General features: G+C 45.8%; 1 protein-coding gene across 1 annotated transcript; it reads left to right on the top strand.

The window, feature by feature from the left end:
• Positions 1–445: 445 nt before the first annotated feature.
• Positions 446–18,783, top strand: RSPH3 (radial spoke head 3; the record flags this gene model as incomplete). The annotated part of the gene is made up of 9 exons (XM_084257790.1): positions 446–483; positions 545–1,060; positions 5,207–5,294; positions 10,566–10,707; positions 12,210–12,355; positions 13,342–13,545; positions 16,158–16,320; positions 18,034–18,120; positions 18,506–18,783. 9 exons carry the CDS (start codon positions 446–448, stop codon positions 18,781–18,783), a joined length of 1,662 nt encoding a protein of 553 aa, XP_084113916.1.
• Positions 18,784–24,993: the final 6,210 nt, after the last annotated feature.

Raw genomic sequence — 24,993 nt, 5'->3', positions numbered from 1 at the left:
CCCTCCCTTGGGTGGGGCAGGGAACCTCCCCCTTTCCTGGGGACCACCCTGTTACATAACTACAAGATTTTAACATTTAACAAAACACCCCCTGATGCTTCAGTCTTCAGAACCGGGGACTTGGCTGATTTAGGAGCCAGGGGGCCTAAAAGCCTCAAAAAAGCGCCCCAACCTGTCCCTGCAGGGTGGGCCCTGCGGCCGGGGAGCAGGGGTGTAAGCTGGGGTGCTGCCTGCAGAGCCGCAGGCAGAGGAGCTGGTGCGAAACGCGAGCAGACTCGGGTGCAGCGGCCCGGGGCCCGGGGAGCGCGGCCGGGGCGCTGGGAGGCCCGGGGTGCGCGCCCCGGCCTGGCACGTCAGAGAGCCGGGCGCCCGGGCGCCGCGCAGCCGGGGACAAAGAGCCGACGGCGCCCGCCACAGGGAGAGCGCAGCGCGTGGGCCGGTGAGAATGGCGCCCACACCAGCCCGGCCCCAGCACAGGCCTAGGCGGGGCCAGGGTCGGCCGCCGACCCGCGAGGACCTCAGCCCGCGCCCCCGGGGGCACCAGGCCGGCCCTGGCGCCCCTAACGCGCAGGCGCCCCGGCCCGCGCGGCGCGGCTGGGCGGGGCCAGGAGCCGGAAGTGCCTCTCGGCGCCGCCCGCCCCGCCAAGCCCGCCCGCCGGAACTGCCTGCAGGCCCCGCCCCCGGCCGGGTCTCGGGGTTGCCTGGCAACCGATGCGGGCGCCGCCGGCGGGCTCTGCGCTCGCTGGAGCGAACCGAGCGCGGCCGCTCCCGCCCCCCGCTCCCGCCGCCTCGCGTCTCGCCCGCCGCCTCCGCCCTTGACGCTGCCCGCGTCGCGGAATCCCTGCCCGTGGCACCGCGTACACCTCCCCGCCGCCCGCCCCGCCTCCGCGGCCGCCTGCCTCGAAGCCCGGCTGCGCCGCCAGCTGGGCGCCCCGACCCCGACCGTCACCCCTAGGCGGCCGGACGCCCCCTCGCCGGCCATGAGCACCTACACCTACACCAGCCGGCCGCGGCCCCCGCCCTGCCAGCGCCGCCGCTACCGGGACGACCTGCTGCCGCTGTGAGTGAGCCGCGCCCCGCGCCCCGCGCCCCCCTCGCGGCCCGGCCGGGCCCCCGGTGCGGGGCGCCGCGGGAAGGGGCTGCGCGGGCCCGGCTGGCTCGCGGAATCCCGGCCAGTGCTGGGGGCGGCCCGCCCGGTGCCCGGCGCCCGGCGGGGGTTCCCCGGCTCGTGCCCAGTGCACAGGGCGCGCCCCGGGTGGCGGGAGCCCAGTGTGCAGGCGGCACGGAGCGCGCGGGGGGCGCACCGACGGCGCGCCCGGAACCGGGCCAAGCGAGCTCTGTCCAAGCTTTGGGCAGGAATCAGGCTGGACCCCCCTCCTCCCCGGGCTGGACCCCAAAGTGTAGTTTTCAGTACGCCCGCTTGCCCATACTGTTCAACGTCCGTGTTTAGAAAGGACCAGGAGCGTGTTGATCCCCTTAGAGTTCTCTCCGTGAAAGCCTCAAATTTTGCAATGAGCAAAACTTCTCAAGAATGCAGGCTGTGGGGCAGCGGGAACCGGGGTTCACTTAGGACGGGCCTGACAGGTGATAAACATTCCACGCAAACCAGTCAATGAATGGCTGAACAGCAGCAGTGTAACCCGACGCTTATTTCAGACACCGAGTTTAAATTCATAATTATCTTATTCTGGCAAAAACTTGAAAGAAATGCCTATCATTTGAGGAAGACCAAAGTAGAAAATTTACAGTTGAAGAGCAATTATTTCTATTATAAAAGCTTCAATTTTAGAGGCATTTATTTATTTATTTATTTATTTATTTATTTATTTTGTTTATTCAAGCACTGGGTACAGTCAGAAGCGCGGGAGGGTGAGAGAATTCACCAGAGCCAGAGCAGGGAGCAGAGCAGGCAGAAGGACCGAAGTACACTGCTGAGGGGAGCAGCGGGCGGCAGGAGAGGTCTGCGCGCCATGTGGGACCCTCCTCCGGTGGCCGGGGAGCAGCCAGGGATTGAACCGGCGCCGCAGAGGCCGTGGGCAGCTTCGCAACCCAGCGCTCAACCGCTGCGCCAGCGGGGAGGCCCTAAAAGCTTCAATTTTAAAAGAGACTCTTTTTAAAAACATTTTCTGGTGCCTTTGAGTGATTGCTTGCGAATCATTACAACAAGATGAAATAAAAATCAACAGATGAAATAAAAATCATTAGCTACAATTTTATAGAGTTAATTGGTATATTGATGTAATCTGTTAATTCAGGTCATCCATTGGAATTGTGTGTGGTATGGTGGAGGGACGTATTTGATTTTTCAGTTTAAAATTATCCTTCTCAGTGACTTTCAGTTTACAAAGATAATAATATACTTGTCGAAGCAAATGAAAAATAAAAGCTAAGGATACATAAAGGCAATGTTAATTGTCTCCTACCCTCTCTACTACTTCCCTATTGTGACCAGATTTAGCACCTTGTGCTGATGTGTCTATGAGCATATGTACACCTAGATGGGAGGTTTCCAAAATGAGATCACACTGTACATATAAATCTGCAGCTGGCTCTTCCTCTCCCCGCCCCCCACCATCTTACAAGATCTGATTCCTTTTTTCCTAATCTCCTATGTACATATACAGACATATTTAAGTTTCCTAAAAGTGCTCAAAGCATTGGTGCATGGGAGTACGCGTAGTGCAGCCTAATATCTACCCCTGACCCCTGCAACACTGCTCACCTCCTGGCCCCAAGTTAGTGTTGTTCGCCATGTTAACAGGCTTGCACAAATGCTTCTGTACTTTTCTCCACAAGACAAGGAAGGGATCTGTAACACAGCTGCACTTGTACAAGGGTTTTCTCTGTTTCCCAGCAATGGGCCAGGGTTATACACGGTTCTCAACCAATGTTCTCACTTATTTCTTCGTAGAGATCCCTCCACTTATATTTAATAGCATGATACCCTCCAGCCTGGATGTGCCATACCTTGTTACATTTTCCACTATCGATAGGTATTCAGTCTGCTTCAAATTTTTAGCTACAAACAAGCAGGTTTTAATAAACAACCTATGGACAGGCCTTTTTATTTCTCTGAGGCAGTTTCATAGAGTGGGATTATTAGGTTGTATATTTTTTAATATAAACAATATGCCTTTCTTCCAGGAATGTTCACACATATCCTTTCTGCACATCCTCTCCAGCAATAGATGTTAGGATTTTTTTTCTTTTTGACTTTTGATAGAATGAAAAATGTCCTCATTGTTACTTTAATTAGTACAGAAGGCTTTAGTCAAACAGAGTTATATTTGGATTTTTCCATTCTAAAAGATAAATGTTGTTGCCAACAGTTAAGAGACTTTTTTTTTAAAGATTTATTGATTGATTGATTGATACATACAAACACTGGGTACAGTCAGAAGAGCAGGAGGGTGAGAGAATTCACCAGAGCCAGAGCGGGGAGCAGAGCAGGCAGAAGGACCAAAGTACACTGCTGAGGGGAGCAGCGGGCGGCAGGAGGGGTCTGCAAGCCATGCGGGACCCTCCTCCCGTGGCCGGAGAGCAGCCGGGGATCGAACCGGCACTGCAGAGGCTGCGGGCAGCTTCGCAACCCAGCGCTCAACCGTTGCACCACCTGGGAGGCCCAGTTAAGAGACTTTTGCAGTAGTCCAAGTACAAGGTAGTAGTGGCAGTGAGAAATGGGTGAATGCATGAAAAATTTGCAGTATATAATCAATAGGACTTACTGGATGTAGGGAGTCGTAGATGACTCCCAGACGTCTACATTAAACATTTGGGTGGTTAGTGATACATTTAATGAAATAGCACTAAATAACAAGTTATAGTGGGAGGATGATAATTTTGAGGTGGCTTTTGAACCATCTTAGTGAGGTGGAGCTGGGTACGGCAATTGCATATACATGCCTGAAGTTCAGAGGAAGGTTCCTAACTAAAGATATACTAAAATTGGGATCTTCAGGTATATGGCTCATAAGTAAAGCCTTGAGAGTGGATGAGGTCCACTCAGGATGAAGGGCTGAGCCCCAAGGAAATCTTCCAGCGCAGGAGGAGCAAACAGGCTCAAGAATGGGGTGGAAAGGAGGAGCCTAGAAAAGAGCTTCTGGGCATTGGTAGCCTGCTAAGCTGAACCCTGCAGGGAAGGAGGATGGGCCCTGAGGCGTGACAGGGTTTTAAGAATCGTGGGGTCAGGTTATCCAATAGTGGCTTCATTTATGATAAATATGCAATGTACTACCCTTCTCAAAATCATTTCTGGTAGAAGCCCTTATTGGTTTGGGTCCACGTCTGGTTTCATAGCCATAAATAGGTTCTCGTTTGAAGAACTTTAAATAAAAGTATCAACTGCATGTTTTTCACTAATGATAGTTCTTTTTTTTTTTTAAGATTTATTTTTTTATGCATACAAGAACTGAGATACAGGCCAGAGGCCCTGGGGTGGGGGGTGGGTGAAAGGATTCACCAGAGACAGAGTAAGGAATAGAACCAGCAGACTGACTGAAATACACTGCTGGTGAGCAGCGGGTGAGACAGGAGAGGTCTGCTGCACCATGTGGGTTGCTCCATGGCCAGCCGGGGATTGAACTCTTGCTGCAGAGGCTGCAGATAGCTTCATAGTGCGGTGTTTAACCCCTTGCGCCACCAGGGAGGCCCTAATGATTGTTCTGATCCCCCAAATTAAAATTGTATTGACATTTAAATATCATTTAAAAGTATCCTTAAGGTTAAAGAACAATGAGAAATGTGACTTATTTTTATTTTTAAGCCTGATTCTTCTAGCAACATAACTTCTCCACCCTGAATCAAACCTTTTTGAGTGTTTCAGGGCTGGAGCCTTCCTGGCAGGCAGTGCTCACACCTGATCGAGGTCAGCAGGCAGCTGCCTAATCCAGCCCTGCCTCTTACTAGCCAGGTGACCTTGAGCAGACTCCTGTCTGAGTCTGTTTCCTCTTCTGTCAAAGAGGAATCATAATTCCCTACTTGAAGCTTATTGTGAGCAATAAATGAAATAATACATGTGAAGGGTCTGGCATATAGTAAGCATTCCATAAATAGTAGCCACTTGTCTCCTTATTTAATGGACTGTGCTAAGCCAAAACCTGCTTTCTTCCAGCATTTTCATCTTAGTCTAAGTGGTATTGAACTTGTATTGTCGTCATAAATGCCAGCACTCCACGGTGGTAGTGACTCGGGATTTGCTGTCTTATAGGCCTGAAGAACCCATACGGTACGGAAACATAATGTACGACCGGAGGGTGATCCGAGGGAACACGTACGCGCTGCAGGTGGCACAGCCAGTGAGTCCTCCAGTCGCAGACCCCCATGGAGGACCAGTTCTCTGCTCTAATGTTAATCTGTTGCAGATTAAAACATTTATAAAATAAAGATGGATTACTAGGAAAATGGGGTCGGGCGGGAGACATACAAAATACCAGCCTGCTGGTGGTTGCCAGAAGGTAGGGGCCTGAGGGGAGTTGTTATTTAGTGGGTACAGAGGTGGCCTTTGGTGGATGGCACTGTGGCTGCGGGACAGTGTGTGTGGACCTAACGCCGCTGAACTGCACACCTAGAAATGGATAGAACAACCTAGCTGTACATTACGTGTATTTCAGCAAAAATGGTCACAAAAATACAAGTTGCAGGATTTTTGTGGGTTTCAATAGAACTCTGGCACACTGTGCTAATAGTTTCCAAACTTTTCCTCTCTGTTTCTCCACTTAGATTGTGACTGGCCAGTTCTAACAGTTGGCAGACAGCACTAGTGCAAGGCCCAGTGAGTAGCACTGGCCCGATAGATTTAGGTTGGTTTATATTTTCTTGTACTCTGATTCTATGGTCATAAAGAGTGGGAATATGCTTCTTTAATGCCCATAACTATTTATTGAGTTTCAGGCCTATGCAGGGTATTGTGGGTACAGAGATGAGGAATCCTGGTGTGACGTAGAGTGATGGTTTGCGCTAATCTGTACGTGCTCTGTGACATGCGCACCTAAGCCATGGGGCAATGTGTGGGTGTCAGACACTCTGAAGCAGGGGCCATCAAAACCACCTGGAAGGCTCCTGCCCTCCTGGGTTGAGTGCGGTGGCACCTGCAGGGTTGGATGAGGCCCGTGCATCCTCAACACGCGGCTCTAGGCAGTCCTGGCACAGCCAGTTCAGGGCCCGCATTTGGCACCCACAAGTCTGCGTGATCCAGACACCAGTTTGCACATTTTCTCACGGCAGCGGGAGTGTTCCCTGGCACAACCAGAACAAACACAGAAAGGAGACTCACCTTTTTGTTGCCCTTTCTTAAGAAATCAATGTCGTGTTGACTTGACATAGGTTCCTTTGTTCTTCGTGAACGAAACCTTATCTTATCTTACAAGTCTACACTGAGACCTCCAGTTCCCGACAAGTAGGAGTCAACCGTTTCCTTCTCGTCCTCCTACAGCTGAAAACCAGTGGAGGCAGCACAGGCAGCTTAGGAACACTCTGAAAGGTGGAAGGGAGGGAGTGAACTGGCTGGTCAGGACTTGAGGAAGAGTGGGCACTGGGTTCCCCAGGTTTTCTGTGCCTCCCTCAGTTCCCACTAAACTGGGAGAAGCCTGTACCCTGCCACCCCTACAGACCCATCTGAGAAGAGCCTGCCCCCTCCATCCAACAGTCTGGGTGAAGGAGGCCGGGAACAGAGACCCTTCTGAGGACCAGCCTTCCTGCAGCCTGAGACCCTGCAACGGCCCCCTGCCCTTCCCCGGAGCTCGACCTCACCCCTCTGGGGCAGCAAGAGGCCGGGTGGAAGGAAGGGTCCACCCTTCACCCTCTGGTCCAGCCGGAAGCTGAGCTTCCGCCCTTGCCTGGGGGCGGGGAGGGGGTAAGAGATGGTACAAGTGGGTGCCCTACTTTTGAAATGGGTGCCCTATTTTCGCGGGGGTGGCATCAGCAGAGCCAGGAGGAAACTGAATTTTCAACCCTACCTGGTGGTGACAAGAAAGAACACGAGGCTGCACAACCCACACCAGTGAGCGGGCAGCTGAGCCCCCCACCTGCCCCCATCAGGCAGACGAGGCACTCTGCCTTCTCGGGGTGCTGGGAGGAGCTGGGTGGGGTGTCCCTCCCCACCCCCGCCTGCCGCCGGGATTAAAGGGGTCACTTCTGCAGCCCCAGAGTCTCACGACCATCCGGGTCACAGCGAGCCCTCCTCGCCCGCCTGGAGCCCGTGGCCGCAGCCTCGGCCTGCAGGGAAGGGCCGCGCCGGGTTCTGAAGCCGAGATCATAAATGTGTCCCCATCAGAGTAAACAATTACGACCGTCCTTGTGACGGGTGGAAAAAACAGGAAACCTTAGCAAAGAAACAGAAAATATGAAAATGGACAATGTTAAACTGAAAAAAAAAACATAACAACCAAAGTTTAAAACTCAGGGTGGATCTGTTGGCGATGACTGAGGGACGATCTGCGGGTCACAGACACATCCGTGGGCTGCCCGGGGCGAATCACGGAGGACAGGCTCGGAGACTGGAGCCGCGGGTTGCTGAGGAGCAGCAGCAGACGGGCGCACCCCACGGCCCGGGGTCCCAAAGGGCACGCGGAGGCCTGGTGCTGACAACAGCATGCGAAGTGCCTGCCTGAGAGCCAGGGCACGAAGGGCAGGCGGGTGCCGTCCAGCAGGATAAATCAAAGAGCGTGGCACCAAGACGCGCCACACTCAAGTTCCCACTCAGACAAAGCCAGAGACTGACTCTTGAGCGCAGCTGGGGAGCTGTGCCGCGTCACCCGGCTGGAAAGGCAGTGGCTTCTCACCTGAGGCCACGGAGGCTGACAGCAGCGGCAGGAGTTCACCCAGGACCAGCGAGAAAGGGGATTGTCAAATCCTGGTGCTAATCCAATGAAAGAGATTAAGTTGTTCTGAGAGGAAGGACGCTAAGAGAATGGCCGCAGCTCAGGCAGGCGGCTCCGTGTTGCTGACCTCAGGAGAAAGGGGGCCTTCCTGGTGGGCGCAGAGGCTCCTGGGCCTCACCGTGTGGTGCTGGGGAGCCCTGGGCTTAGTTCCTTGCTGAGAGATGCAGGCGTATTCATGCTCAGTGCCTGCACCCCAGGGTCCTTTCACCATCGCCCTGTGAGGGGCCGCAGTGGCGAGAGGGCGTGAGACCCCTGTGAACAGAGTGCTTCTGACCCACAGGCCAGGACAGCGGGCAGCTGCGGCCTTCCTGGAGATCCACCCGGGCCACCAGTGGTCCAGTCTTGAGAGACATTTCCAATTGGCTACACCATGCAGCATGGGAACACCATGCAGCCAGAAACTGTGAGTGTGGGGCATGTGCCAAATGATTCTATTTTGCTGCAAACTTACCTCATGTGAAAGAGAAAATGCTCAGGAACGTTGTGGACAGGCCCCCACCTGTGAAGAGCTGCAGGTTCCAGGTGTCAGAGAAGCTCTCACCCGCAGGGAAATTGAAAGGCTGTCCTCCAGCCTGGGACACTGCAGCAACAGGACACTCACTCCAGGGGGGAGCCGAACAGCATCACCCTCTGATCTCCAGAGAAAACACCCACATGTGCAGGCAACTGACAAAGCAGTTAGAGAAATCACGAGTGGGGAGAAAGCAAGAGTGGACCCAGTGTCCACAGGGAGACGGGGTTTTATGTGCAGTGACAGAAAACGCTCGGGCGCAGATCCTCATTCATTGTGCGCCATCAGAGTCTACACTGGCAGATCGTTGAAGTGAAACCCAACCCTCAATCCACTCGGAAGAACCTGGGCCCACGTGGGAGCTCCTTGGCCAGAAATCTGCTCTTTGATCTCCAGAGAAAACTCCCACATGCGCTGGGAATGTGTGAAATCTTTTACCCATTGCTTGAAACTCCAACAGAGGAGAATTCAAAGTGGAGAAAGGGTAGAGAGAAAGGAAGCCCCTGCACTGTGGGTGGGAATGTAGGCTATTGCAGCCCCTATCGAAAACAGGATAGAGGTCTCTCAAAATGTTAAAAATAGATTTAACATATGATCCAGTAATTCCACTCCTAGGTAGCTCCCTAAAGAATGCAAACACACTAATTTGAAGGGATAGCTGCACTCCTGTGTTCACTGCAGCACTGTTATAATAGCGAAGCTATGGAAACAATCTAAGTACCCAACTTAGGATATTTAATTGAGTACCCTAAGTACTGAGATGAGTGATTAGCATTTATACACAGTGTGATGTATATACACAGGAAATACTACTCAGCTATAAAAAATAAAAAAGATGAAGTCTTGCCAAACAGTTCAGGTGGGCAATGCATTTTTTTAAATGAACTTGTGGCATTTATAGAACCCCAAAGCTTTCAAGAGTTGACATTGATGATCCTATTCCATTAAGAAAATGGAAATAGATCGAGTATGATTAATAAAAATGGAAACTATATACACAAAGAAAAAGGGACTTCATTGAACAGTCCTAAAATTAGATGAGTAATTTTATCAGGAAAATAGGGTAATAGAAGATCTTTCTTTGGTGTGATTATATTGCAATAAAAGGAGAGGAAGGAAGAGCTATTTATAGCATAATATCTTCTGTCAGGTCTTATGTTCGACTCGTTACGTTATCATGGGTTTTGCTCCTTACAACCAAAACCTGAGATGTTACTAGCTTTCCCATTGTACGCACGAGAAGACTGAGTATCTGAAAACTTAGGTTATTAGTCTCAGCTTTATTAGCCCTACTAACTAAAGAATTGAAGAGTTGGAATTTAAGCTTCAGAACTCATGTTTTTCTTTCCACTATGTCAGGTAAGTGTGCAGGCAAGTGTGGAGGGTGAAAGCTTATGGTCATGTAACGTTAGCAAAACCACATCATATCTGTGATAGCACAACTTCGGAAATACTGTACACATTCAAGTAACAGTAGCCACTGTATTAAGAATGTGGGATTACAGGTCATTTTTTTTAACAAGCTTTAATGTTATTACATTGCCATTTCAATATCAATGTTAAGAATTTTCATTTTATATATGAAATTTTTTTCATGCGAAGTATTTACATTTCCCCCCTCCTTTCATGTTTACCTTGAAAATGACTGTAAAACAAGACGTGGACGTGGAGTCAAGGACTGCTGGATATTGCAGAATCTCTGTGAATAATACTTCCAGCCCAAGTCACCTGTTGTTCTGTGCACTTGGCTAACCTCATTTGGACTGAAGATGTTTTCTTTCTGAGCTAATATATCTTTTAAGGAAATTCTGGACAAATGAAATTCAGGTTTAAAAAATGCTAATGCTTTTCAAATTCTTAGTGACACTCTAAAATGTACTGTAACCAAATGGTCACCTCAGTTTTACTAGGCACCCGGGACTTTGTGGTAAACATGCTTGAATGAGGAAGAACAGGTTACGAGATGGGATTCTGCACTGCGTGCTCCAGCCTGCAGCTACACTCACAGTTCCTCGTGGATCCCTGCTGGGATTGCCTGGCTAAGTTGAAATAAGATTTTAAGCCTCTGGGGATCAGGAAGTGCTTTCAGACTCTCCAGGAATCACTATGGGAATAGCAGTTCTATGTGCTTTGAGAAATATGTTCTAAAGTTTAGAGGCCTTTTCTGTCACCCTCAGTCCGGGCGGCCTGACGCTGTAGAGGCTCAGAAACAGCATCAGGCTAAGAGGAAGACTCTTGCCAAAAAACGAGCCCGAGACCAGCTGAGACCACGAACGCCGGAGCCCGTGGACGGCAGGAAGCATGTGGACGTGCAAACAGGTATGTGGCCCAGCCACAGGCACCCCAGCCACAGGCTCACTCAGTTTTCTAAGTCAGTTCATTTGTTTATGATCTTTGTTACTTGTGTTATTGGGGAAGTCTTCAGGACCTGGTAGGAGAAATCCTTGCGGTAGATTAGTAGTGTATGTTATTATATTGGACATGGCTAGCAGTTGAGATGGGTATGAGAAAAAAAGAATGCTACGATCAAATTGATCTCTTTTAGCCCTTTTCACATAATCTATCCCCAAATTGGGATTAGGTCCCCCCTTTTCTTCTTATGGCCCAACCTGAGTCACTGTTGGGCTTAGAAGACAGTGAGCAAGGCAGCGCTGCTCGGACATTCAGTTTGTCTCCCGAGGAAAATGAGCCCCTTGGGCTGAGCTCACACCTACTTCTCCCCTGTGGGGCCTCTCTCGTTCCCCTGTCGCTGTGTTTACTCCCCAGGGCCACAGGCTCTCCCAGGCCAGGGCCAGGCTTCTGTTGCCTAACTGTTCTCATCTGTGGAGACCTGCAGGGTCTAGCTGTTGTTGACAGACTCTAGATAATCAGACATGACTTGGTGCTTTCCTGGGACCAACATAAGGACTCCCGAATCCCCTGGAACCCTGCTAAGATGGCGCATGGATTCAGTGGGGTTCCTTCTGGACAGCAAAGGGAAGAGAGCCAGTCCATGCTGTAATCCCTACCTTGAGGCCAAGTCTGAAATGAGTACATGTTTGTGTTTAGTCACTATAGTCACAATTCTGCGAGAGTTAAATGTTAGTGTTTATTCATGCCATCAGATTATTAAGTGATGCCACAACAGCCACCTTTTGCTGAGTATTTCCTGTATCTGAGACTCTGCCAGGTCCTTTCCCTATGTTTCTCCCTTATTATTACAATCTATGTGATGGATAATTAGGATCCATTTTACAGATAAAGAAACTGAGGCCCTAGGAGGTTGCAACTTGCCTAGTTCAGCATTTAACTCCAGTTCTTATGTCCCTTGCATGATGCCACACTGCCTTGCCTCACAGAAATTATTCCTAAGGCAGAATGTGTTTCCCTGTGTCTATTTATGATAGGCTACGTGAAACACCAGGTAACCTAGCAACATGGCGCATAATTTTTTTAATATCTAGGAATTTTCAAATCTTTATACCTTTACTATCTTGGAACTCATTTATGTAGATGAGTGATTAGCTTCCCCACTCTCTTGTAGACCTTGTCCTTGTATACATCTATGCTTTCATGTCTTCCTTAGTTCCATTTGCATAGACAGAGCTCAGTGCTCTCTCAGCATTCACTGGTTCTTCCAGCCTGGCTAACCTGATGGTTTTCAGTATATAAAGACACTGACTGAGTTCCATATGAGAAGTGAACCTTGTCATGGGCACTTTCATTCTAAGGCTTATTTCTAATCCACTTCACTCTGTTGTAAAGGAGCTGAAGTTTCAGATACACATATATGCTTTAAACAGACCAGAATCTCAAACTCAATGTGTATGATATTCTCTTAGAATTATACCTCGAAGAAATTGCTGACCGCATAATAGAAGTTGATATGGAATGCCAAACAGATGCATTTTTGGACAGACCACCCACACCACTCTTTATTCCTGCCAAAACTGGCATGGATGTGGCCACCCAAATACTAGAAGGAGAGGTATAGTACATGATTGAACTTCCCTGTCTTCTCTATAAATAGGTAAAGTTAGCTGTAGGGAAAAGGTTAATATGGGTACAAACCATTTCACAAACAGAAAGAGCCTACTTACTGGATTGCTTTTCAAGTTTATCTATAATAATTTTATCCTGGAGTACCGAAAGTGTTTGAAAATGTTTTTCTCTTATTTTGTTATAAGGAATGAAAATTACTAGAAATATTTTTAGAACATCCATGTCTTTTATTTCATGTGTTTGCCATGCTTGCTTTTAATGTGTGAATATAAAGGAGACTTATACCAAATAAGGAAAAATACTATCTCTGGTATAAAAGATTCTACTCATTAGTTGATTGCATAACTTTCATGAAGATAATCCCTATTAGAAACTAACCTAAAATAATTACATTTTAGGATTACAATTTGAAATGCATAGCCAGGTTTGTGAAATTAAAGGAGGCAGAGGTTATGTGTGTGCTGACTTAAATGAGATTTAAGACTTGAAGGAATGTGAAAGAACTGTTGTTTAAACTGGAAACTATGTCTTCATAACCCGCATTGGCGGGTATATTTGCCTCCTATCCTACAGCTGATACACCACAACATCCATTATTCTGTGGCTGAGGCCTGCTAATTAAAAGCAACCAGTAAAAATTAAGCAGAAGAAGCAGACAATAAGAAAGGCATGGGCTTCCCGGGGCTTCAGAGTTTGATCTTAAAATTTTTGAGTATCAGGGTTCATTTTGATGGCTGCATAGGTCTTTTCATAACTTTGACTTAATCACTTTTTGTTTATAAAATCCTGTGATTCTGTGTGCCTTGCCGGGCTGTTTTGAGGATTTACTTGAAGACAGATAAAACACCAGCGTAGTATCTGGCACATAGAAGACACTGAATAGGACTCTGCTGTTGCTTCTTCTGGATAATGCTTCATGGAGCATTCGGTTCATGCTTCAGTTTTTAATGTGCTCTGTTTTGTGTGTTTAAGCTCTTTGACTTTGATGTTGAAGTTAAGCCAATGTTAGAAGTTTTGGTGGGAAAGACCATTGAGCAGGCTCTTCTGGAAGTGATGGAGGAGGAGGAGCTGGCCAAGCTGCAGGCGCGGCAGTACAACTACGAGGAGCTGCGCAACGTCGAACTGGCCGAAGTTCAGCGACTCGAAGAGCAGGAGCGACGGCACCGGGAGGAAAAAGTAGAGCATTCTATTTTTCTTTTGCAGATAGTATTTTGGCTGTTTAACAGATTATGTTCGAGCTTGCATGTGATATGCCATCGAGCTAAAAATCTTTAGAAATGGGTTAGAGGAGGCCTATGGTGTGTGCGGCCCGGGGCTTCCTCTCTATAGACCACAGAGCACCCATAGCCTGAGCTATGTTTTCAAAATTCTAACTGATATAAAAATGTATCTAACTAGAGTTTCCAACATTTTAAATGGATTTTTTAAAAAAGATTTATTTATTTATGCATACAAGAACTGGGGCACAGGCCAGAGGTGTGGGGGGTGAGAGGATTCACCAGAGACAGAGTGGGGAGCAGAACAGGCAGCCTGACTGAAATATGCTGCTGAGGGGAGCAGCAGGCGAGTCAGGAGAGGTCTGCTGTGCCATGTGGGTAGCACCCTGGCCAGGGATCGAAGTTGTACTGCAGTGGCTGCAGATAGCTTCATAGCTTGCATCTTAACCCCTTGCGCCACCAGGGAGGCCCTAAATGGATTTATTTAAATGATCTATTTCCCCACTGAAAGATACTCTTTAAGTATCAAGGGTCCTAGTGAAAGAAACACCCTGACCTGCCCTCAGTCCACACCAGGAGCAGTGGAGGGAACGTGCATTAATTACATCAAGGTGGGCCAGGGAGAAGCTGCAGAGTCTGAATAGAATCCTGGAGCTTCCTCAGTGACCAGAGCCCTTTGAGGCTATGCCAGAACTGCTGGGTCTCTAGAGAATATTATTTAGAGCGTAGATTTTTAGAACTTTGGATTCTAAAATTTTTTTGTTCTTCCAGTAGGCCAGTAACCTCCAGTGAGGAAACGCTGGCTCAGGGAGCTTGTAGGCTCTTCCAGGGGCTCGTGATGATTGTCGTCCCATGCTGTACCAAGGACAGAGACTGAGAATGTTCCAAAGAGCCTGACTCCCCACACAGGGTCACTTGGCTGTTAGGATGATCTGCACCATGCCTGATGGAGTGGATTTCCAGTTTCCCTCCAAAATGAATGTGTAAAGAGCACAGGGTTTAGGACAAAGATTATGCTAAAATAACAGATTTGCTTACAAATATAAAATGGACACTAGCAGTTTAGTTTTGCTGAAATAATCAGTGAAATCAGTATCAAAAACATTTATTTACTGTTAGGAACTATATTACAAAACATGGAATATAAATCATTTAAATTTCTACTTGCTTAAACCTTGACAATAGACAATTAGAAAATATATTAATCCTCCCACTTCTCCATGGGAGCAGAGAAGAAAGTGTGTGGGCTTAGGGGGTTTCATATGCTCGACAAGAAGCAACAACAAGAAAAGAGGTTTCGTGATTTTCAGAACCATTTCAACATCTATGAATTCAAAGAACAAGGCAAGTCATTGGCCCACATTCTTTAGTTGAACACAGCTAAGTCACCACAGTCTTCACAGCAGCTGTACTTTATGATAATCTAATTAAAGCACAGATAGGGGCTATTTTCCTTTGATTGCATCCATAGAGTCAAAACAGGCAGATCTTGAAATTACAGACCTCTCAGACTTTGCATGTTTGCTCTCAGAGCACCTCAAGAAAGCATGTCACTAAGGTGTTGTTTTCCAGTGCATATAACTTATGTTGACACAAGGCAAAGTCTATGAACTATGCAATAGCATTGTGTCTAAAAAGCAACCCACATACCTTAATTAAAAAATGCTTTTTGGGGCCTCCCTGGTGGTGCAGGGGTTAAGTATCAGCACTATGACGCAATCCACAGCCACTGCAGCAGGAGTTCGATCCCTGGCCAGGGAGATGACCCCACATGGCGCAGCAGACCTCTCTTGTCTTGCCCGCTGCTCCCCTCAGCAGTGTATTTCAGTGGATCTGCCTGTTCTGTTCCCCACTTTGTCTCTGGTGAATCCTCTCACCCTCTACCTCTGGTCTATGGCCTACACCCCAGCTCTTATATGCATAAATAAATACATCTTTTAAAAATAAAAAAAAAAAATGCTTTTTGCTGAGACATGCTAACCAGCATCCGAACCTTCAGCGAGCCCTATTCTTTGCCACAAACCTTCACTTTGTAGAAAACACATTATCTGCGGATCTCAGTAAAGCACAGTGCAATCAAAGGAGACATGAGTGTAGTTTACATGAAAATGGACTAGGAGATGAGTTTTACCTGAAGCTCCATCTTTTCCGAACCCACTACCTACTAGCTGTTGAAATTCATCCAAATCTTTTTTTTTAATTAATAAATTTTATTTTTATATTCCCCATACAATTGCAATCCCCCCATTCTGACCCCAATCCCTCCCCTCCCGCCCCCCACCCCCCAAAAAGTGTCTCTGGTTCATAGTTTTTGTTGATTTTGATTTTCACTTTCTTATAGTTATTCATTTTCCTGGTCCCTTATTTAAGTTTTCTAGATTCCTGCTATGAGTGAGACCATCCGGTATTTTGCTTTTTCTTTTTGGCTTATTTCACTGAGCATGATCCCTTCCAGGAAGCTGTAGCAGACAGCTCACCGTCCCAACAGATGCCCGGCTGCTGACCGGAGCAGGCTCCGCCTGGGCTGAGCACGTGTGTCTCTCTCTTTCTCTCTCTCTCTCTCCCTCTCAGGAGCGGCGCAAGCAGCAGCAGTGGGAGATGGTGAACAAGAACAGCGAGACAGCGCAGAAGATCGCAGCACACGCCTTTGCGCAGCGCTACCTGGCGGACCTGTTCCCCTCCGTCTTCGACAGTCTCCGGGAGGGGGGCTACTTCTACGATCCCATCGAAAGAGGTTTGTGGGGATTTTGTTAGATCCTATGGCAAAAAAAAAAAAAAATAAGTAGCCTCTTAATAGTTCAGTTTTAGCTCAGGCCTGTTGTCATTTTGAATTGGAATCTTTCTGACTCACAAAGGTCAATTACAGTTGTTTTAAATACAAAGCATCACCAAGAAGTGGTGTATTGTGACTTAGGATACTTGTCTTCGCGGAGAAGCAATAGAGGTAGTAGAAAGACTGCATAGACCTGATGTGAGAAACGGATTTGGGTCCTAGCTTCATGGTTAGCTTCAGGACTCTCAGTTTCCTCACATGGACATGAGGTCTCTTAGGCAGTAGATGTCATGTCTATGGAGTGGTGTGTTTGCTGGCACACACGTACAAGCAGGCAACTTCTCAAGTGACTTTCTCTTCCAATCAAACCCCTTTGGGGGCAGCTATTAGGGCCATTTATGCCTTAAAATAGGTGTTGGCTCTCAGTCAGGCACCGTGTTAGGTGTGGGAATTAATACGGGAGGAGCCCTGCACCCTGCCCTTGCCCCCGGCTTTCTGTTGCACAGGACAGAGCTGGTCTGCCCAAGCAGAGGCTGAGCACCCCCATCTTCTCACTGTCACTCTCCTTCCTCGACTCAAAAGCACTTAAATCCCCGGGACACCACACACAGGCCCTATTTTGGGCAGATGCGAGTAATGTTAATCTTCACTGATCACATACTCGATGCATATGTAATATGAATAGGACGTAAAGGTCAGATTACAGACATTATTAGCGGACATTTATATTACATTTTCTAATTTTTATAGTCTTTTCATATGTGATACCATTTGGCCCTCCCAGTAGCCCTGTGAGGCAAATTGGGTAGATTTATTTCCAGTTTTCAGAAGTGGACACTGAAGCTTCCAGAAGTGAAGCACTCGGGGAAGTGGGAAGGTGTGGACTGACCCGGTTGCGGCTCCAGGCCCAGCTCTTCCCTGTTGCCTGGCCTCTTCCTGGAATCTAGCCGGGTCTCGCTGTTTGTTACTGAAGCCAGAAGCCTTTCTTTCGTTCATAAATGGCTGGGAAAGTCATTTATAAATAACTTAGAAATTTGCAAATAAGATTTATGCCTCAGAACAAAATTATATATAATAGTGATACAATTTTCTACCACATTCTAGTGTTACCCCAATAAAAAGTCACCACTAGATGCTGGGCCTGCCCCCCACCCCCAAAGAAGCCATTTGAAACATTCAAATCTAAATTATAATGGGCCATATTTTTAAAATGCTTACACAGCAGACTTCCATTTCACTTTGAATTTATCACTAATGGAAAGACCCACTTCCAGATGGCCTTGTTCTCAGCTGCCCTCTGACCATCCTCCTCCCAGTCCCGGCCAGACTGTAGGCCCCAAACCTCCCGTGGGAGAATCCTCCTGACAGGCACAGCTCAACCCCAACTCTGCCTGGCATTTGGAGGGGGCCTGCTCCCAGCACCCCCTCCCCCACCCCACCCCACCCTCAGAGTCAGTGCTGGAGGCTTGGACTGTGGGGAAGACCTCATAGTTCTGCAAATATTATTTCTGCAGCAGCAGAAAAGAAATTAACCAGAACATACATAGGGATGACGGCAGAGTACTGCTGTATGAATCTATTTAATATTTTGTATTAAGAAAACAGTGTTGATGATTCTCCCATCTATACGATGCATTAAAAGCACTTACTAAAATGAGCCCTTTTTCGCTGCAGACATCGAGATAGGCTTCCTCCCGTGGCTCATGAACGAAGTGGACAAGGCCATGGAGTACAGTATGGTGGGCAGGACCGTGCTGGACAGTAAGTTTTTAATGTATTTAAAAGTCATCTCTGAAATTTTTCAGTAGAAAGAATATGAAAGAGGAGGTTCATTTTAGTGATGTTTCTGTCGTTTTTCAGTTTATCTGTTTTATGACCAAAGGTGCGAATGTTACCTTCAGTATTATTTTGGTTCTCCACTTGGTCAGAATTAATATCTTCTGTCATTATGTTATGAGTGAGACTGGGTTAGAGCAGGCACTGAGCATCATTCACGGGGGCTGTCCGGTGGCCTGAAGCGAGGCGCCCACTGCTGTGAGGTTAACTCTGGGGGAGGGAGTGCCCGCGAGTGGTTCACGCTCCTCGGCTGTGCGGGAGCTGCTCAGTACACGACGTCGTCCTGATGTCTGTGCGTGTGACTTTTCAGTGTTGATTCGTGAGGTGGTGGAGAAGAGACTGACAATGTACGAGTGGAAGGAGGGCCAGGGCCCACCCGCGAAGCCCGAGGGCAGGTTCAGCGAGGCCGAGGCCAGCGGAGACGCGTGGAGGGAGGACGAGTTCCCGCCACAGGCACAGAGGCTGCTGGAGGAGAGAGACTCCCTGGTGCAGGCGCCTTTCGAGGAAAGGTTTTTGGAGAACATGGCATCCCCCGAGGGGAGGTTCATGGAAGAAGAGGAAGAGCAAAGACAGACAGAAAATCCCTAGGGAGGGACTTCTGTCCGTGGAGGGCGCTCTGGACCCACAGACGGTTGGCTTGACCAGCGGTCAGGTGATGATGTGTGAGGCCCCTCAGGAGGTGGAAATTATGTTGTATTTAGTCAACAGGTCTTTTTGTCTAATGGACCAGGTGAGTCAAATGTGCTGAAATAAAAGCTACTATTAAAAAAAACCTCATACTTAATTCATTTATTTGGTAGTTGAGTTTCTAGAAGCTATATTGTAACCAGTGAGAATTATGTCACACCAACTTTCTCACTGCCTGTAACAAACAAATGTATTTTTCCTTAGTGGATCAGTTCTTTGTTTGGTAAGTATGATGTTTAACATTTGGTGACGGTGCTGTCTGCCATTGAGCGTTTCTCCTCTATAGGAAAACTGTTCAGTTTACTCTAAGAATGCATCAGCATTGTCTTACTGAAAGCCATCCCACCTCTTTGCAAAGGCTGGTAAATACTCTTCTTTCATTTGTATAAAATTAAACAAATAGTTACCCCTTCCATCTTCAATATTCAAGTAAGGCTTAAGGATTCTATGAGCTAGGACTATAGTCTGGTCTAATTTTTCTCTCTCCTGCTATGAAATAATTTCAGGCCATGCCAGTAAAGCCAGAGTCCCTAATCAGCCTTAAGTAGTTCCACCCCCTTCTCACAGATAACCAGTTATCATTTAAGTATCTGCCTTCTAGACTTTTCCAAGACATTTATATTTGAATACCTGGAAATAGTGGGTTGACTTTTCTCAATATAAGTAAATGTATTGTTTGCATTTTTCACCGAACAGTGTATCTGAGACTTTTTAACATTAACACATTTAAGTCACTCATCTTTTTAAACTCTGGTAACATATCACATCTTCAGACTGTGTGATGGTGTTTAATTCCTCTAAACATCTTAGTGGAGATGGGAAAGCTGCATTTGCTTATCAACAGGTTTTGGTTCATGACCCTCAAAATGTTAAAGGTACCCATTTCTTCTGACCTGGAAAACTTTCATATTCTTATCATGTTATGAAAACTTATCAACCATATCCACTAAATTTTTTGTTTACAAACCTAATTTTTATATGCTTTACTTACTAATGAAAACACATTTTGCTTTTCTCTTTGTTTACAGGTGACTTACAGAAAATTTTTATATATTTTCTATAGTTCACTGACAGATACAGTCACTTGCCTCAATTTATTTATTAACCATAACAACATTCTCAAGAAGCCCAACATGGATTTAATTTCCCCATAGGCCAGTTAGCACCAATTGTTTCTTACCCCCAGTTCCTAGGTCTAATCAGCCGTCTCTGAGTTTGTTCACTCTCAGAGACCCTAAGGAGAATGTTACAAATAGGACATTGCTATTATGAAAAATTACTGTCGGTGGTGGTGTGTTGGTGTCTGTAAGTCTCCTTTTGAATTAGGATGTATTTACCTTTGTGTTTTAGCAACTTCAACGTACAGAGTAAAATTTAATAAATTGATAGGTTAGATGATTTTGTTTTTGTTTTTCATGAACCATGAAAATAGCATAACTGAAATGTAGGAGTTAAAATATACCGTCATGGCAGTATAGGCTTTCTTATAAATAAAAGGAATCAAGACATTTAAAAGGGGCCTCTCCTGGTGGCACAGAGGCTGAGCACTGGGCTGCGAAGCTGCCTGCAGCCTCTGCAGCACCGGTTCCATCCCTGGCCGCCGGCGAGGGTCCCTCATGGCACGCAGACCTCTCCTGCCGCACCCGCTGCTCCCCTCAGCAGTGTATTTTGTCGGTCTGCCTGTTCTGTTCCCTGCTCTGGCTCTGGTTAATTCTCTCACCCTCCTGTGCTTCTGACTGTACCCAGTGCTTGTATAAATAAATTAAAAAAAAAAAAAGACACTTAGAAGTTTGAAGTGGGGCCTTCCTGGTGGGGCAAGGGGTTAAGCACCGCACTATGAAGCAATCTGTAGCCTCTGTAGCACGAGTTCAATTCCCGGCCAGCCAGGAAGAAACCACATGGCGAAGCAGACTTCTCCTGTCTTGCCCACTGCTCCCCTCAGTCAGTCAGTCTGCCTATTCTGTTCCCCACTCTGTCTCTAGTGAATCCTCTCACCCCCTACATCTCTGGCCTATACCCCAGCTCTTGTTTGCATAAATAAATCTTTAAAAAAAATAAAATTTTGAAATGGTAGGATAAAATTATCTTAAGATAATATTTAAACAATTTTTTGCTATATGCACGTACAATGTTTATAAATATTAAACATTTTTATTTGTGATCATTTTGTTTATTGTTCAGCAACATTTTAGATTATGTTACTACCCATATTTACCACTAGGTGTCAGTAAACCCCTAAAGTAAAGATACCTTGCCTCCAACTTGATACTTGATTTAATGACCAAAAAGAGACTTGGGGAGAAAGAATTCAAAAATAGATTGTACTCCTTGGAGACTCTAGGCTCACACTTGAATAGTGTTTCTTGACCTAAAATCATCATTCAGCTCTGCAAAGGTGCCAGTGAACTCCAAACAGTAGCTCTTAAATTCTTGAAATGTCAGTTTTTGAATGAAGCTTTACTGTTAAATACTCCAGTTTTCTATCCAATTCAGGATCCTTACAGGGGACCATTTAGCCTTTTTAAAATCCCTTTAAGGCCTTAGCTTTTGTTCAATGAGCTGCTTTAGAATAACGATTCTTTCTTGTCTAGCTTTGACTCCTAGGGCCAGACCGTGGTTAGTGCTTAGTCGCATATATTGTTGGACAGTTCTCATTAGAAACTTCTTTTATACTGATTCAAAACCATGGGCATGAGTGTTATAGAGGGAATAATTTTATTCCCTCTGAATTTTAAAGTACAGAATAATTTTATTCCATATCAGCCCTGTTCTATATTCCAATACATTTTTTCCAGATTTTCCTTTCTGTTAATGAAATATCACCAGTCTTCCCAATTACTGCTCATATATCAGAGTTTTAGAGCTTCGTCACTCTCCACCCGGCTACCAGTACCTTGAAGCCTTTGGTCAAAATCATCTTAAAGCATATTTCCCATTATTAGCTATAAAACTACATATATAATCTGACTCAGCTGGGAGAATTTGGAGCTACTATCGACCATGGCTTGGGTGTCACAATTTATTCGCTCTTCCTTCAGATACAAAAAACCTCATTTTCAGAACATAGGGGAAAAAAGCCAAAAGCACTCAAAATGTCACGGGTCTACACACTTGGCAGTGAATCATGCAAACTTAACGTTCTGCTAACCAATTTACCTGTTTGATTGTTAACCACACTGCATATTAGAAGTAGCATATTAACAAGGATAGAGAAACTGCAATGGAAAGACCTAACAATCAAAAGGTGGGAAAAATAGATAATTCAAAAACCATAGCAGTCTTGGCCTAAAATTAAATATTCCTTGACAGGTCCTAGACACGTCTGGGGGGTGGGTGGCGGTGTTTGTGTATGTGTGTGTACAGTATAGAAACGAATGTTTATGAAGGAAATACTTCTAGAAAGATGGAGTAAGCACCTCTAAAAATCTGTTCCTCCACAAAAACAATGACACTACAGGCAAAAAATTGTCAAATAGCAACATGTTCAGAACTCTGGAAATTAACCAAAAGGCTTGGAACAATGAAGAGCATTTTATTCAAGAAGTGACTGACTTTCAGTAAGAACAGTAAGCTTTATGGCATTTTTACTTGCCCTGTTGCCCACTCCTTCTTCCCAGCTCCAAAATAGTCTTGACAACCGGACTCAGGACCCTAGTAACTGAGAAAAACAGCAGCCTAGCAGCTGCTAGAGGAAACAAAATATACTTAGTTCTCAAAAAAAAGCCTCATCTCCAGAAATTTGTCTGGCATTATTTGATCTGTCTGGCAGCTCCCTGGAAAATATTACTAACAGAGCTTATCTTTATTTGAACTGACTCAGCTTGCTCAGTTAGGAAAGTCCTAGCACAGGGCATTTTAGAAAGAAAGTCACTGTAGCCTGAGGTGGAAATACCAATTGGAGCAAACAGGAGGCTGATCAAAAAACTTGAAAGGGAAATCTGGGGACTAAGATATCCAGAGGGGGCTCTGAAAAAGCTCAGCATATTCCTGGGAATTCATCTGTAGGGAGCAGCGTAGGACTATGTGCACAACCAGCCTAGAGAAGACCTAAGAATGCCTAAGGCTCACATCTCCAGCTGACCTTGAGTATCTAGACCAGCAGAATTCAAAAGCCAAGTAAGAGTTGTAAGTTGCTGAAATATTCAAGGTATGCTCCAACATAAAGTCCCTCAGCAAAGGGTCAACAACTTATTCATTCAGGCACTTAAGGAAATCCATCTAATCATTAGCTAAGCACTAAGCTAACTAAGCAGAGATTTCTGTAGCAGGGCAAAGTAAAGAATACAGACTACAGAATTGGTTCGGGGAGGCCATTAAGCAAAGAGTAACTACAGGAAATAGCAAAACACCTTCCTGGCTGGAGGGATGAGGAAAAAATCTGATATCCAGACCTACCAGCATTTCATTCTCTAAAAATGTGCAAATATCAATAAAACAAATTACAAAGCATGCCAAAAATGGGGGCAGATGACTCATGCAGAAAAAAAAAGCAATCAGTAGAAATCATTCTTGAGAAAGGAGGAAGTCTAGATTTTGAACTTACTAGACAAAGACATTAACCTATTATAGATAACAAGGAAGTAACAAAGGAAGTAAAGAAAACTGTGTCAAAAGAAAGTATGAGAATGATCTCACCAAATAGTGACAGAGCTAAGAACCATTAAAAAAAAAAAAAATAGAAATTCTGTTTAAAAATACAATGACTAAAATGAAAAATATGTTACAGAGGTCAGAAGATTTTAGCTGGGAAGAAAAATTCCATGAGATAGATAGACTGAGGTTAAGTCAATTAAAATTAGCCCCCCCGAAACAAAGAAAAAAATGAAAAAAATTTCAAGAGAGCTTCAGGGACATTAGGACACCACAGGAATACCAACAGATACACAATGGGAATTCCAGAAGGAGAAGGAAGAAATAAATGGGGAGAAAGAACATTTGGAAAAACCATGGCCAAAAATTTACTCAATTTAATGGGAAAAAATGTTAATATTTGCATTTGAGAATCTCAATGAATTCTATGTAGGATAAACTCAAAAGTTAATAATTAGACCCATAGTCAAACTGTTAGAAAACAATGACAAAGAGAGTGAAGAAGCGAGACAAAAATAAATCATAAACAAGTTTCCTTAATAAGATTTTTTTTAACTTTTTTTTTTTTAGATTTATTTATTTATTTATACAAGCACTGGGTACAGTCAGAAGCACAGGAGGGTGAGAGGATTCACCAGAGCCAGAGCGGAGAACAGAACAGGTAGACTGACAAAGCACACCACTGAGGGGAGCAGCGGGCAGCAGGAGAGGTCTGCGTGCCATGTAGGACCCTCGCCCAGCAGCCAGGGATCGAACCAGCACTGCAGAGGCTGCAGGCAGCTTCACAGCCCAGCGCTCAACTGCTGCGCCACCAAGGGAGGCCAGGGGAGGCCCTCCTTAATAAGATTAACAGTTCACCTCTCATTAGATGCCCTGGAGGACAGAAGGCAATATATTCAACATACCAAAAGAAAAACTTGCCATTCTAGAATTCTATGTCTTTCCCTCACCACCAACCCCCCCCCCTCAAAAAAAAAATACCCTGTTCTTAAAGAAGAGGATATAGACTATCTGAATAGGTCATCTGTTAAAGAAACTGACTCTATAACAATACCTTGCAACAGAAGGCACCAGGTCAAATGGGTATGCTGGTAAATCCTACCAAGTGCTTAATGAAGAAATTGTACCAGTTCTCTACAATTTTTTTCAGATGATAGAAGCTGAGTTAATACTTCCTAACCCATACTATGAGGCCAGCATTACCATAATACCAAAATAAGACAAAGATATTACAAGAAAATAGATGTATAGATCAGTATCTCTCAAAAATAGCTGCAAAAGTCCTCAACAAAATGTTATCAAATTGAATCCAACATTGTGTAAGAAGAATTGCATATCATCGCCACAACTAAGTGGGTATTAGCCCAGGTATGTAAGGCAGGTTTAACATTTGAAAGTCAATTAATATAATTAATCCACCACATCAACAAGTTAAGAAAAATCATATCAATAGATGCAAGAAAAACATTTGACAATATGCAATACCCATTGATGATTTTATTTTTTTTAAGATTTATTTAT

Source organism: Talpa europaea, assembly GCF_964194135.1.
Source record: "Talpa europaea genome assembly, chromosome: 2".
In the NCBI taxonomy this organism is placed as follows: Eukaryota; Metazoa; Chordata; class Mammalia; order Eulipotyphla; family Talpidae; genus Talpa; species Talpa europaea.
This window is presented reverse-complemented; position numbering and strand designations above follow the sequence as displayed.